Genomic DNA, 15,034 nt, shown 5'->3' with positions numbered 1-15,034 from the left:
TAAGAGAAGGCTGTAAAAAGGCTGTAAAGGTTGCTGGGAGACGAAAAAAGAAACAAAAGTGATTTGTTGATGTTGACACCCGCACCTTCATGAGCACCAGGGAGTGGATCTTCTGCTCGGCACGGAGCCGCCTCATGCTGCCCCTGATGGCCTGCAGGCTGTCGCTCTCCAGACTGGCTCCTGTGGAGGCCAGCTCAATGGAGCCCAGGTACCCCACCATCATGCCCACGTTCAGGATGCCTTCGCTGGGCTCAAGGGCAAAGTCTTCCCCGACTCCCACCTCCAGCTCCTGGTCCTCCTGGTGGTGGTGGAGGGGGTGCTGGTAGGAGTCCAGAAAGACAGAGTCGTCGTTGAGCACCCTGGCCATCTCCTCCTCCGACAGGAGGTTAGGGTTGCTGTGGGAGTGGGGGTGGGAGTTCCGGTAGGGGGGGAACTCAGGTTCGGAGAGAGGGCGAGGCTTGGAGGATGAGGAGGAGGAGGAGGAAGGCCCGGGGGCAATGACTCGCTCTTTCTCAGAGCTGCTGGAAGAATGGCTGGAGTTTTCAAAGATCATGTTGAATATCCCTCCAGACTGCATCTCTGCCACTACCCTTTCAGCCCTGTTGATGCCCAGGGCCTTGTGGTCCAGTTTGGGCTTGAACCAGCCTCCCCTGGATCCTGCTTTGTGGTGGTGGCTGTTGTTGTTGACGCCGCCGCCACCGTTGTCATGGAAACTGCCCAGCTCCTCGTCGCTGGAGCACGAGTCCACGTGAGCGGCCGCCCCGCCCCCGGCGCCTCGTCGGCCGCCATGGTGACGGCCACCACGGTGACGCTCCCCCTCGGCGATCACGAGGTGAAGGATGCCAGTGCAACGGCCGATGAGCTTGACCACGTCTTCGTGGGACGCCTTGGAGACGTTGATGTCATTGACGGACAGGATGTGGTCGCCAGAGCGCAGGCCCATGTAGTCAGCGGGGCTTCCTTTCAGAATGCAGCTCAGGACACAGGGGCCCTGGCCTGACAGGGTAAAGCCATACCCCGTCCTCCCCCGCGCCACCTCCACACCACGGATTCGACCCTGGGGAGGAGGAGGTGGGGACAAGGGCAGCCCGCCTCCATGACGTCTCTTGGATGACGTATCTGCCTGTCTGAACATTTTTTTCCGGTTTCTCTCTCTCTTTTTTTCCTCCAGTCAATTCTGTCGGTGTGACAGAAATGACATGTTGGCGGTCTTTTTTTCACAACGTAAGAGCATGGGTGTGTCCCAAAATGCCCCTCTGCGCCCTCCGCCCCTTTCAAGGGTGGGTGTCGTGGCCTTCTGAAAAGCTGAGGAGGAGGTCTAAATGTAGCAGGAGGGTGAGAGCAAGGCCTCAGCTTCAACACAGCTACGCCACCTCTCCCATCCTGCTGCTACTCTGGCTGGGTTCACAGTCTAGTTCACCTGCAGGACCAAACAACAAACATTACACACTATCAGTTTCTATCAATCAAACTATCTATCCATTGGTGTCCACTGGTTCACTTAAAACATAGCTAATACTGATAATATGTTTTCAAGATATTAAGTCACAAAAGTACAAAGCAGCACAACTAATGAAAGCTTTACAGTGATTTCCGACCCTGACTAGAGGAGGGGTTCAGAAACACGTTGTTTTTTCGGAGTCATGCACAGGTGAAAGGGGAGAAAATATAGCCCTGTACAGTTGCATGGCAACATAAGCTTGACTTCCTAAAAACGTATGTATCTCTTTATTTTATTACTTTATATCTGATTATGTTTAGTTATAATAAACTGTTATCAATGCAAATTCAACACAGTAAATGACAATTAACACGACCATGGGAAACAAGCAATTCGACTCGATGGCATAGATAGACTACTAGTAGAGTGCTACAGTACGCTATGGGTTAGCCTACCATTATTGTCAAATTTGGAGATTTAATCTTACTGCGATCTCAGTGGTAGTTCATTATCCACGTAATTTTGTATTTAAAAATGCATGGATTGCAAGCCTGTCTTTTTAAAGTATTAACACATTTTACTAACTTTTTTTGACTGACTAAACCGCTAGTTGAAAAATCATCCTATGTGAATACACCCGTGCTAGACATCTGTCCCACCCCCATTTGAACTAAGTTCAGGAATTTCAATGAGTCGCCTTGACAACGATAGTGTACACATACGTTTTTTGCCATGTCATTGGCCCATATGACTGTCAGTCACATCAAGTCCAGCTCGCAAAAAAAAAGAAAAATATTTAAGTTTGACTGAGAATTGTAGAGTAACAAAGTAGCTTTCTGTAACGTTTCACAGTTTACACAACTTTCAATAAATACAGCAACAAGTGTCACTTACACATATGTTATAATGTGCAAGCTCCTCGTGGATAGAACATTGAAAGGCAATGTATAGACACGCTATTTTACTAAGAAACACAGCTGGCTAACGGTACTGTATTCGCAGGAGATGATATGGTTAAGAAAAAGGTGCAGCCCGCCTGCCTATCTTGTTCCATTGCCAGCTGGTTAATGTTACTAAACTAACTTGTTATATTTTGTACATGTTAATAATGCACGTAAGAATTGTATTAGTTTAATTATTTCCCAAAATCAGCTCAACGAGAATTAAAACTGTGCTGGCTCGTGAACGAAATTCCTATTGAATAGTCAAGCCTATAACTTTCTTGACTCAACAAAGTGAAAATTTGCTATGAATTGATTGTAATAAAAGCTTACTGGTAAATATTGTCCGACGATGCCAAGTCCAATCCCATTGTTATTAATGGCTACACCGCGATAAGTAAACAAAGGAAAAAGACTACAACCATCTGGTAAGGAGAAGGAGGTGTGCGAATCTTTGGGGAGGAGAAGGAGGGACTAACAGACCCAACGCAGGGTCACATGATGGAGTGATGGGCAGTTTAAAACAGATAGTTTTAGCATCTTAAACTTCTTCAGGTGAATTACAGCTTTTCAACAAAAATAAATAGTAATTTAATTGCCTAGTCGAGTCTTTTTTTATCTGTCTGGACGAAATTCCACAGTCTGAATCCTCTCTTCCTTGGGAATAATCGGGGGAAGGCTAGGCCACAGGTGCTCTCTCCATGACATTTGTGTTGGCAAGATCACAGCGAAAAGTGATGCGCTTCCAGACGGATCACCACCTTTGATGTAGCTTGTTTTCTTGAAAACGTAAACACTATGGCTTTACTAATTGTCAACTTCAGTGACCTAAACTTTTTACTCATTCCAAACTTTTAGTTCTAGAAGTCAGTTGTGCATATTAGACTATAAATTATACAGTTACCTGAAAACGACGAACCTGAATTAAAACAACAATCATGCAGGGTATACGCTTACACCTACTACTGTGAGCCACGGGATTTCAGAGAGACCCTCATGTAAATTCTAAACCCTGGCTCATGTAAATTTGATCTCTTGCGTCAAGACGTACTGTACCATACAGACAGGGCCAGGTGGTCTCGTCTGGAAACAGATGGGTCTGGGTTCACGTCCTTATCAACACCCCAGCGGATCAATATCCTCACCAACAACTAGAGATAAAATGCAAGGGCTTCATTTCATTTCTTGTAGAGGCAGGTAAGGTGGTGGGGTTTTAGAGACTGCAATGAATTATAGCATGTGTATATGTAATTTTGTATGATACAAGTCCTTTCACAAGGATGTACTGCCCATTTATGGCCGTATTTCGAATTACACTTTACCGGGAGACATATGGAGATCTCACTGATAATCCCTAATCATTATGTAGACCACACTGGACTGGACTGACACTATAATAACCATGCAAGCAATCTCAAACGGTCAGCTGCATAGCACAATAAGCCAATGCATTAAATTGTCAGCATGAAAGCATCCATTGTGTACAATTAAGTGTTCGGGGGCTATGATTAGTACTTAAGCGCCCCAGTCCAGTTCATGGTGATTTGAAACAATTATGTGTGACTCCATGGCTCTTTCTTAGACGACGGCGTGCGACCTATGCCGTGTCTATCTCTAAATACTGCCTGTCTGCAAATTCTGATCTTAAGTGTCTTGTCCTTAACCTCGCTAGTCGTCTGGCTGGCCTGGCAGTTCTTCCTCAGCTCAGGGAGAGAGGGGATTAGTGCAGATGGTCACATCCACAACACAATTATGGCATTTACAGCAGTTTAACAAGTGGAAGGTTTGCTAGGATACAATACGTTTGTCAATATTTGTTTGTCACATAATTGGATGAACTGTGGACACTGGATAAACTGATACAAGAGAAAGTGTGTCCAGTGTATAGTGCATAATACTTTGTTTTTTTGTGTGTGTGGATGTGTGACGTATAATAATCTTCAATTCATGAAGACGGCAGCCAAATAATGCAATCAGTACATTTTCTATATTAAATATATAGACAGAATTAACATTTGATCTTTTATTCATTTCTACAACATAACATTTCATGTATTTCATCATGTTAAAATAGTGCCATTAAATTAAATACTCAATTATATATTATTCTCAGACCAGGTACAACAGTGAAGAAAGGTGAGACAAGTTATGTACTGCTTCAAAAGAGGCTCCAGAACACAAGTTCCATGTGTAGAATCAAATGAGAATGTTCTAAGTTCCATGGCTCTATCATAGCCTCCCAAACCTGGGGATGAACGCCATAAAAGCAGAATGACAACATTTGCCTTTGTCAACAACACGCTGGGCTGTGGTCACCTATGCAGGTTCTAAAGTGCTGGGTATGTGTTTTGTTACATCCCAGCATTAAATGACTGTAGTCATTATGGCAATGTTTAGCTGAATCGAGAGGGTGGGAGAGGGAAGGAGTCCAGTTCTTCCCTGGCCCAAACGCTTTCCCTCACATCTCACTGAAATGGTGAATTGTGATGGTGTAGAAAGACAGCGTTGTTCTCATCTACGCACTGATAGGTTCGTTTCTAGCCATAAAAGTGGGCCAAAACAGGAAGAAGAAAAAGTCTGGAAGTCTTGGAGCAGGCTGTGTTAAACTCATCAAACTTCACCTCGGCCCTGGCCCCTCCCCCTGGTCCTGGCCCTTCCTTCCTGCAACTGCCAAAAAGAACTCTGGATAAGCGTATTATCTCAACAGGGGACCTGTGTACAGTGTTTTTGGATTTTAAGAATTACAAAAATAAAAAGTCTCAGAACCACAAACAAAGATGCAACTAAGACCCATTTCAATATCTATATAGAAGATTTCCCAGACTACATCTCCTTAAAACAGAACATGTCCATCTGACTTTAGACAGATTAAATATGAATAGATTACTTGCACACACAAAAAAAAGAATATATCTTTGCTCTTGGCTGACAGCTTGTCTAATTCATTATGCACATATGACTGCTTTGGGAGGCCTTACACTGACATTTCCATCTGTCTTCATAATCTTAAAAACAGCTACCAAACAACTGGGGACTTAATCATTTATTGTATGAATACATCATTTTGACTGGTGACCAAGACCGAAGTCAGTGTGTTACATTGCCTTCTGTGTGTGGTAGTAAGGTCATCCAGTACTGAATGCAAACACTGTGAAGTCCCATGCAGCGTACATTGACACAGAGAAAACAAGAAAGCAGATTCCATTGACGTGAGAAGAACTTCAAGTTTTTAAGTGCTAGACACTCAATACGCTGCACTAAGACAGTAAGTGGCGAACATCTGTAAGATTTCAAAAAACCAGGACAGTGAATTAAAAAGATTCAGTTTTAAAGCTTTGAAGGGAGGGAACAACAACAACAACTGACAAGAACATAGCATTGACCGGTGGCGTTGCTAAGGTAACACCATGATGCCTGATGATGTTGATTGGTCAAAGCAGCTGTTGGTTGCTACAGTTCCTCCTCCTCTCCCTCCCTCCCTCCCTCATCAGCATAACCAACGCCAGAATCCTTACCATAGAAATACAGTATACAGGAAATACAGGGAAGTTGGGGGGGGGGGGTCATGCGTCTGCAGGATAAACAGTAGGACAGATTCAGTCGTCTGGTATGTGTATGTACAGGAGTAAGGAGGCCAACCAAGCATGTCAGGGTCAAGTTTATCAAATGGAATCATGTCGGCTTAAAGCTTCGTTTGCATACGTTCCGTTTGAGAATGTCTGTCCAAAAAGAGAACACCCGTCACTGTTTCATGAAGGATTTTTGTGGCTACCGTTTGTACAGCAGTCATTCTTCATGCATTGTGAAGTTATGTTTTACGATACAATTATACGCTTGACTTGACATGATACACTGACATAACGCCAAAAAAGCATAACTAGGCATTACTCCCAGTGACTGATTAAAATGCCAATAAGTAATCACATCTCATTCTGAGAGGAAGCAAATATGTTGGATGTAGTGTGTGGTGTCATCCAGGGATGGGACAAGATGGAGAAGGACTGAAAAAAAAATCACCAGAGAAAACAGGAAGTTAACCAAAGAGCCAATCAGGAACTAAATGTTTTTCTGCCCAAACTGTAAACGATGCAAAGTTCAAAGCCATCGAGGGCAAGCATATTATGATAGGTGGCAGGTAATTATGGGACACTTGTTCAGGTGAGCTTCCTGAAAGCTTTTGATTGGTGACTCCAGTGTTGACCTTTGTCTAGTCCCGGAGGCTAGGCTAGGCCAACTGCACATGGAGAGACAGGAATCGTAGCATCATGCTAACAGTGAAACACAATCACAATTGTTGGTCCACAATGACAATGATACAATCGCAGCATTTTTGTTTTTGCCATTTTTAGACAGGGATATTGACTATGGCTATTAGTGATCATTTTTACTCTTGAAAAGATACATAAAACATATCTATCCTTTCTCTCACTTTTTCTCACTCCTCTGTCATCTTGGAGTTGATAAGCGAAAGATAGAGGGAATTATTTTAAAAAGGAAAAAGAAATACTACAAAGATACTGTAGATAACTACTGACAATACCAAGCAGACACATCTAGACTAATGATCTTTGTCAGTTTTAATCCATATTCTGCTCTCTGTAACAAAACGCACTGAAAAATAGAAGTATTGAACTTTAAATATAGTAAATACTTTAGATTTTACTTTTCTTCATACAATATAACGTTACAAGGCTCAAGCAAGTCCTCACAGGAAAATATACAAATCCAGTTTCTATACTCTATTTTCATCATCTTTCTTCTTAATATCACTTCTATTCTTTTCTTTGCTCGTCAAGGTGCTGGATGAAGGTCAGTTCGAGTGGGGCGAGTGTTATCATACGGAAGCGTCCCTGGGGAAATGTGAGTGAGGGTGGAACCATTGAAAGCATTTGGGACCAGTGTATTTCATAATTCTGAAAGACCATTCCTCTTTATCTATGGACAGTGATAGAGTGCAGGTCTGTGACTAGCTATAGTGCGTCCAAACGTTCTAAATGGCTTCCCTTTCAACAATTCCTCTTCATGCTTCTTTGACGGTTTGAAGGACCGGATAGGTTTCCATTATACTATCAACCCTTGATTTGAAATTAGTGGGGAAAGGGGAAAGGGAGGATGGGGCCAGAGAATACAACAGATACAATATTAAAGGAACTCTCTGTATCCTTCTAACCCTTTAGTCTACCTCATCTTTCCATTCATTCTCTTTCTGGGAGAATGTCTAGGTGTGCTCTCTCTTTCTCTCTCTCTCACTCCACACACTATCTCTCGCATTCCACACGTTCTCGCCCTCTCATTCCACACTCTCTCTCCTAACCTTCTTTTCTCTGGCGAAAGGTGTCCTCCCTTTCCTAATGTCCCTCTTTCTATTCTAAGAGGAAGGTGTCCTGGTAGATAGTCTCTCTATCTCTCTCTCTCTCTTTCTCTCTCTCTCTCTCTCTCTCTCTCACGTCCTCCCCCCACCCCTCCCTAAGCCTTCAGAGGGAGGTGTCCTGGTGGATGGAGAGCAGGCAGGCCAGGAGCTGGTGGTAGGGGCTGCCGGGCGAGGCCACCGTCTCGAAGACGGACTGGAAGGCCCGGCGGTCCAACTCCTCGTCGATCTGGTGCCGGTAGAAGTCCATGGCCACCAGGCAGAAGAGGTTGACGTCCACCACCTCGCTCTTCCCCATACGGCTGATCACGTGAGGCAGGCTGGAGGGGGCGGGGGGTTAAGGAGGAAATGGTATATGGGGAGATGGGGGGGGTACGTACACACACACTCTTGCCCACACAAACACACAGACACAAACACCGATGCGCACACACACACACACAGGTTGACGGCAAGGATACAGGGCGGAGATCCACTGGGAGGTGGAGGCAGACACGAAGAAGCAGGAGAGCGACCACATGGCCATGGCCACGGGCGTCCGCTGGGTGAAGTTGGACAGGGACAGCAGCACCCAGTCACGCACCATGGATGACTGGCCTGTCGCATGGAGAGTCTGGAACACCTGGAGGGGAGGGGGGCAGATACGGAGGGTTAGGGGAAGAACAGAATCGTGAAGGAGAGAAGGGGAGGAGATAGCAATCATTGCAACCAGCCAATTACCAGGATCCACATTGTGGGGAATTTCATGGGAAGAACAAATGCCAGGTTTACTTCTGCCATTGAGCCTTAACTCTCCTACCATGGTTGGTGTTCTTTCTGTTGCCCGTTGCCTTGCCAACATGTTGTTAACAAAGTGCTTGCAAGTCCATGAAACAAAGAGCTCTAAAGCAGTAACTAAGCAACGGTTTCTGACCACATTTCCATTGAAATTCTGTTCAAGGGAACATTCCTTTTCTAGACAGACCAGGACAAAATGGCAGTACTGACTAAGAAGATGGTAGAAAAATACCAGTGCCAACTTACACAAGGATGTGTGTGTGTGTGTGTGTGTGTGTGTGTGTGTGTGTGTGTGTGAGTGAGTGAGTGAGTGAGTGAGTGAGTGAGTGAGTGAGTGAGTGAGTGAGTGAGTGAGTGAGTGAGTGAGTGAGTGAGTGAGTGAGTGAGTGAGTGAGAGAGAGAGAGAGAGAGAGAGAGAGAGAGAGAGAGAGAGAGAGAGAGAGAGAGAGAGAGAGAGAGAGAGAGAGAGAGCCTGTGAGGGTGAGTCATTCTCCACTGACCTTGTAAACCACGCTGGCCATGAATTGTGGATAAGGCTGCTGATTGGACAGGAACTCCCCGATGACCTTGTTCATGACGTCCTGCGGAGGGAAGAAGTCGTCCAGGAACTGAGGCAGGATCCTGGCCACCACCCGCGCCTCGCTGGGGAAACCCTTACGGATCCTGGAGAGAGAAGCGTCCCAGAGGTAAGGACAGGAATGAGGGTCTGGCTGCATCTGGCTGCCTGGGCGTGGATGTGGATACACCCAAAGTGTGTTTCCATACCTGTCAAAGAGCACGGACACCCTCTCCATGGCGACGATGACAGACTCGCTGTCGGGGGCCTGGGGGTCCGCGTCGGCGGGGCGACCGGGGCTGGCCTTCTCCTTGCCTGAGGAGAAACCAACAGGACCAGCGGTGACCGCCACCGCCTCGCCAACGCCAACCTGACCCCTAACCTCTGTGACCTCTGACCCCGACGCAACCACCGCTGGGAGGACGAAAGTGTGACCGCCGTTAAATTAGGAGGGGGGAGTTAAAACTGGGAGGGGATTGGGGGAAGAGGGGGGTTCTGCATTGAGGAGTGAATAGGAGAAAGGTTGGGAATTACATTGTGTGGGAAGAGTGAAAACGTTCAATAAATTGGCAGAGAAATTGGACAGGTAACCAGTCTGTGCCAAATCAGAGGTGGACTTGGCAAGGCAACAGAGGCTCGCCCCTGTTAGGGTAGGAGACTGCTGGTTAGCACGTTAGTGGGTAGCTTACGGGGGAGCTAGCTGGCTACAGTTAGTACAGGGAATCGTAGAGGCTACCGCAGTTGCTAATATCACAGGTAGCTAGGTTACATGCAAGCTTGCACAAGTGAAGGAACATTCAAGGCTATACTGTAAGTCCTAACTATATATGTATCATGCAGTATAATGGGGTATCATTAACCGAAGAACCTTGACAATAGTAATGATCGTTCCTCACAGAATAGTCTTACCACAAGTATAACTGTAGCTCAAAAACTTGTATGTATGGGTTGTGTATGGGTTTGATGTGTGATGGTAAGCATTAGCGTGTAGTGAAGGTACTGTAGTGTAATCAGAACACTTGATGGGAACGTTAAAAATCGCTGGGCATGCAGGCGGGAGCTGGCAAGCATTTGTGAGCTCATCAATGACCAGTTTCAGTCTACATGCAAGTGAGCATTTAGTGGACATGCTAGTTAGCATTTAGCATACACACTTGTTAGCATTTAGCATTTATGATCATGAGCACTGACTCCATGACAGGTAAGCGCAGTCCTAATGTACATGCAGGTAAGCTAGTTAGCTAGCGCTAGTATCGCGAACAGTAGGCGTTCATGCCATTGAAGAACTGCAGCTTTAAGCCTTCGTAAACCCAAACAGGAAGTGGTCGGCGTGGCCAGCAGGGAGTCTTACCGGTGTACATGCAGGTGAGCATGAGCCCCAGCGCGGCCATGGCCCTGTGGGGGCTGGGCATGTTGACGCGCTCCACGCTGAGCTTGACCAGCGCCTCGCTGTCCAGCCGGGACAGCTGCTCCGACAGCAGCAGGCGCTCCAGGCCCCTCAGGACGCAGTGGTAGATGACCGACGGGGTGGACTCCTCGCTGGACGACACCATCACGGCACACGTCTGGGGGGGGGACGGGACATCAAACGCGTGAGGTAATATGGACGTGGAGGGACATGGTGAGTGGGGTGGGGGGTGGGGGGGGGAGGAGAAAGACAGGGAGGGAGGAGAAACCACGAGATAAAGGATGAGGAAGGAGGGAGCCAGTGGAGAGGAGGGAATGGAAAGGAATAGTGAAGGGGAGACGGACACACACACACACACTGACACACACACGTCTACACACACAGGGCTCTGACCTGGATGACTCCGGCGGTGAAGTCGGCTCCCACATCCAGAGGGTAGTTCTCCATCATGTAGAAGGCCACGGCACACATCACCAACACGTGCTGCTGGTTATGCAGGTTCACACAGCTGGCGACACACACACACACATGACTTACGCTAAACACACACTGGCTGAGACACAGCTACCCGAGGGAGAGGATATGTGGAATATGTGGGAAGGCTGGTAGGTAGTGCCATCTAGTGGTCCTTGATCTCCAGAATCGTGTTGGGCTCGTCTTATTAATGAGGCTGAACTTTGCACTGAATCCCTAATGGTTTTATAATGTAGCCAGATGAAAGGACAGCTATATCTGACTGTTCACAGCCAGACACAGAAGATGGCATTTCCATGTATTTAAGGACTAACAGAGACAACAGAAGGTCATATACGGTGTGTGTGTGTCTGTGTGTCTGTGTGTCTGTGTGTCTGTTCTCAGCATGAGCCTTCTCATCATCCACCTCCACTCCCATCCTCAGCTTGACTGATCAGCCTGACTGACGATGGCAAGACACCAATTAGCATCCCTGCCACCGGCGTGTGTGGAGCTGCTTGTACAGTGTGTGTGTGTGTGTGTGTGTGTGTGTGCGCGGCCTCACTGTGCGATGGCGCGGAGGTTGGACAGCAGGTACTCGGACACAGCGGGGATCAGCTGCTTGGCCGTGTCGTCCAGCAGGTCACACTCCAACACGTACAGCAGGCCGTGGAGAGCCCCCATGCGGCTGGGGAGGTGGGTGCTGCGGAGGGTGCTCTCCAGCAGGCGGCACACGGGCTCCGCTATCGCCTTGTCCTGGAGGGGGAGGGGGGTTAGTGAACTCATTCAATGGATTGGATGGATTGGGATGAATGATTGCATTTCTAGGGAGACAGGTGGATGACTGGAGAGATGGAGACCTTCATGAAGTACACTAAGTACAGGGACAATGATAGAAAGCAGCAATGCAGGCTCAATCTCGATGCATGCGTTTGCTTACGTAACCGGTTTGCCTACGCACACACGCGCTCACACATACACACACGCGCGCGCGCGCTCCACACTCCTCACCATCCCCAGTACGGCAGCAGCCTTGCAGATGGCCGGCACCAGGTACTGGTTGAGGATCTCATCCTCAGGGGGGTGAACCTTCTGCAGCTCCATCAGGGTGGAGAACATCATGTCAAACTGGTTCCTCTCTGTGAACAGGTCAGATACAGCTAACAACTGGAGAGGGGGGGGGGGGGCAGAGAGACAGGGAGAGAAAAGGGGGGGGGGGGCAGAGAGACAGGGAGAGAAAAGGGGGGGGGGGGGCAGAGAGACAGGGAGAGAAAAGGGGGGGGGGGGGCAGAGAGACAGGGAGAGAAAAGGGGGGGGGGGCAGAGAGACAGGGAGAGAAAAGGGGGGGGGGGGCAGAGAGACAGGGAGAGAAAAGGGGGGGGGCAGAGAGACAGGGAGAGAAAAGGGGGGGGGGGGGCAGAGAGACAGGGAGAGAAAAGGGGGGGGGGGGCAGAGAGACAGGGAGAGAAAAGGGGGGGGGGGGGCAGAGAGACAGGGAGAGAAAAGGGGGGGGGGGGGGGGGCAGAGAGACAGGGAGAGAAAAGGGGGGGGGGCAGAGAGACAGGGAGAGAAAGGGGGGGGGGGCAGAGAGACAGGGAGAGAAAGGGGGGGGGGGGGGCGGAGAGAAAGGGGGGGGGGGGCAGAGAGACAGGGAGAGAAAGGGGGGGGGGGGCAGAGAGACAGGGAGAGAAAAGGGGGGGGGGGCAGAGAGACAGGGATGGAAAAGGGGGGGGGGGATAAAGAAAGGGAGAGAAAAAGAGCAAGGGAGTTGACAGAGATGTAGAGGAAAGAGATGGTAAGAGAGGGAAAGATAGGGAGACCAAAAGAGATGAAGAGAGAGACTGTAAATGGACGTGCATCTGCAATGAGAGGAAGCAGGACCAGGGTAAAGCCTACCGGTCATTTCTCTGACTATATCTGTGTAGTCTTGTCAGTTTGAAAGGACGAAATAGCAGAAGGATGTTACCTGTTGTACTACAAACTACATGGCGTAATAATGGTTATTTCCCTGACTGACATTTTGTGAATGAACACAACTGAATGTGTGTGTGTGTGTGTCCATCCTCACCGAGCGGACCACCTCGCTGATCAGCACCACGGGGGTCTTCCTGTTGCTAGGGGAACCGGGGAGGACCCACTGGCTGTAGAGCTCCAACAGGAACTGGGAGCATGAGTGGATGTCCACCCCTGCTCGATGCTTCCTGTTTGGAGAAACGTGGAGGAAAGGGGGAGGGGGTTAAGAAGGGGTTCTGGACACCTCATACAAGCATGTGCTCCCTTAGGGTGAACGGCTGCACTCGTGTGTGCGAGAGAGTTGGAGTTGATGGGGGAGGTGGGTGGTGAGGTGGTGTGTGTGTGTGTGTGTGAGACCTGGAGTTGATGGGGGAGGTGGGTGGTGAGGTGGTGTGTGTGTGTGTGTGTGAGACCTGGAGTTGATGGGGGAGGTGGGTGGTGAGGTGGGGGCCGGGGCGTCGGTCTCGTCCTCCTCGTCCTCGCCCCACTCCTCCTCCCTCAGGGGGGTGATGTTGTTGCCCAGCCACACAGAGTGGATGGACACCTGGCCCAGCTTGTAGTCCATGTTGCCCAGCTCCCTCTCTGTGTTGATCTGGAGCAGCAGCTTCTCGTGGCTGATCAGGGTGCCTGCTGAAAGATGCACACACACACACACACACACACACACAATATTGCACGTGTGAATATAAATGGCCTGTATTTCTGTCCAGATGTAAGTATGTGGAAGGCAATACACCTATTGTGATGACGGTATGTCTGTGTGTGTGTGTGAGTGTGTGTGTGTGTGTGACCTGCAGAGGAAGCAGACAGCGAGGGTACAGGGTCCCAGGCGTGGTAGGGGTGGTGTGTGTGGACGTTGTCTCTCTTGGACACCAGAGCCTGGATCTCTCTCTCCACCTCCCCTCGGATCACAGACAGCTTCCGGCCAAACCTGAGGAACGTGCAGGACGAGTTAACACATCAGCCATGCTTGTGTGTGTGTGTGTGTGTGTGTACACAAACACCATTCAAACAGTGTCTGTATATCACAATCTTACATCTGGGCGTCTGGGTGTGCGAGTACACATAAATACCATCCATGTCGTGTTGATATGACTGTTTTACACAATGCAAGTGATCTGTGTGTGTGTACCGGGTGTCGAGAGCCTTCAGGCTCTTGTTGCGAGGCTGCTGCTCCAGACAGCTGACGGCAGGGTTGCCAGCGGTGGGCAGGGTCATGGCGCTCAGCACCAGGGAGGTGATGGCCTGGACGGCCAGCACGTTGATCTGAGTCCTCTCCAGGTCCTCCTGGGGGAGGGGGACGGTCACACACACACACACACACAGCCGAAGGTGGGCAACTTTACACGTGTGTATACACACTTTAAGGTGACAAACCTAACCCTGTACGTGTGTGAGTGTGTGTGTGTGTGTGAGTGTGTGTGTGTGTACCTCCTGCTGGGTCTCCTCCTCCTGGTCCATAGGGAGGGGTTGGGTGACCAGCACCCCCAGCAAAGTGGCCCACGTCTCCTCAAACTGGGTTCTGCTGCTCCAGCCTACAACATAGCCACAACACGGTCACAACACAGTCACAATACAGCCACAATACAGCCACAATACGGTCACAACACGGTCACAATAGGGTCACAACACAGCCACAATACGGTCACAACACGGCCACAACACGGTCACAATGCGCTCACGGCAACATGGGAAGAACAATCTGCAAGACTTCACTATACAGACTACCTCACCAAGAAATGATAAACGGAATGGGTGCTGAGAGTGTGGAGCAGTGTTAGTATTTGGGTACTATTTGAGATGACACACCTAATGAACGGGTTGTTATCAAGCTCTGTGGAAGCCTGATAACAACCATTCATTTGAATCGGGTGTGCTGGAGCAGGGAAACATCTAAAACATGCAGGCCAGCGGCCCTCGAGGACCAGGGTTGCCCACCCCTGATCAAGAACATGCAGATCAGGGTGTCCCTGAGGACCAGGGTTGAGAACCACTTAACAACCTTGAGACATGTTGGGTTGAAAATGTTTGAGGACAAATTATTCTGTACAGCGGCCAAAGACTGTATTGCTTGAGG

General features: G+C 48.8%; 2 protein-coding genes across 14 annotated transcripts in view; both read right to left on the bottom strand.

Moving 5' to 3' along the window:
- The window catches only part of rgs12b (regulator of G protein signaling 12b), a 30,784-nt gene extending 27,959 nt beyond the window's left edge, over positions 1 to 2,825 (bottom strand). For 2 of the 4 annotated variants that reach the window (XM_084687847.1, XM_084687850.1), the window contains exons 1-2: positions 1,897 to 2,101; positions 86 to 1,420 (exon numbers count right to left, since the gene is read on the bottom strand). In XM_084687847.1, coding sequence (XP_084543973.1) covers positions 86 to 1,135 — 1,050 coding nt within the window. In that variant the 5' untranslated portion in view covers positions 1,136 to 1,420; positions 1,897 to 2,101. Of the gene's footprint in view, positions 1 to 85; positions 1,421 to 1,896; positions 2,102 to 2,715 lie in introns of those variants that run through there. The other 2 variants (XM_084687848.1, XM_084687849.1) reach the window with 2 other exon arrangements.
- A 1,565-nt stretch (positions 2,826 to 4,390) lies between these two features.
- The window catches only part of htt (huntingtin), a 32,373-nt gene continuing 21,729 nt past the window's right edge, over positions 4,391 to 15,034 (bottom strand). For 4 of the 10 annotated variants that reach the window (XM_084686441.1, XM_084686445.1, XM_084686439.1 and 1 more), the window contains 13 exons: positions 14,389 to 14,492; positions 14,090 to 14,244; positions 13,749 to 13,888; positions 13,371 to 13,587; positions 13,013 to 13,145; positions 11,956 to 12,111; positions 11,510 to 11,700; positions 10,885 to 10,999; positions 10,435 to 10,648; positions 9,293 to 9,497; positions 9,028 to 9,190; positions 8,212 to 8,372; positions 4,391 to 8,070 (listed from right to left, as the gene is read on the bottom strand). In XM_084686441.1, the coding sequence (XP_084542567.1) occupies positions 7,857 to 8,070; positions 8,212 to 8,372; positions 9,028 to 9,190; positions 9,293 to 9,497; positions 10,435 to 10,648; positions 10,885 to 10,999; positions 11,510 to 11,700; positions 11,956 to 12,111; positions 13,013 to 13,145; positions 13,371 to 13,587; positions 13,749 to 13,888; positions 14,090 to 14,244; positions 14,389 to 14,492 (2,168 nt within the window). In that variant the 3' untranslated portion in view covers positions 4,391 to 7,856. Of the gene's footprint in view, positions 8,071 to 8,211; positions 8,373 to 9,027; positions 9,191 to 9,292; positions 9,579 to 10,434; positions 10,649 to 10,884; positions 11,000 to 11,509; positions 11,701 to 11,955; positions 12,112 to 13,012; positions 13,146 to 13,370; positions 13,588 to 13,748; positions 13,889 to 14,089; positions 14,245 to 14,388; positions 14,493 to 15,034 lie in introns of those variants that run through there. The other 6 variants (XM_084686447.1, XM_084686443.1, XM_084686446.1 and 3 more) reach the window with 4 other exon arrangements.

The sequence above is a fragment of the Hypomesus nipponensis genome, chromosome 22 (assembly GCF_054491055.1).
Source record: "Hypomesus nipponensis isolate SF chromosome 22, ASM5449105v1, whole genome shotgun sequence".
Taxonomy (NCBI): Eukaryota; Metazoa; Chordata; class Actinopteri; order Osmeriformes; family Osmeridae; genus Hypomesus; species Hypomesus nipponensis.
This window is presented reverse-complemented; position numbering and strand designations above follow the sequence as displayed.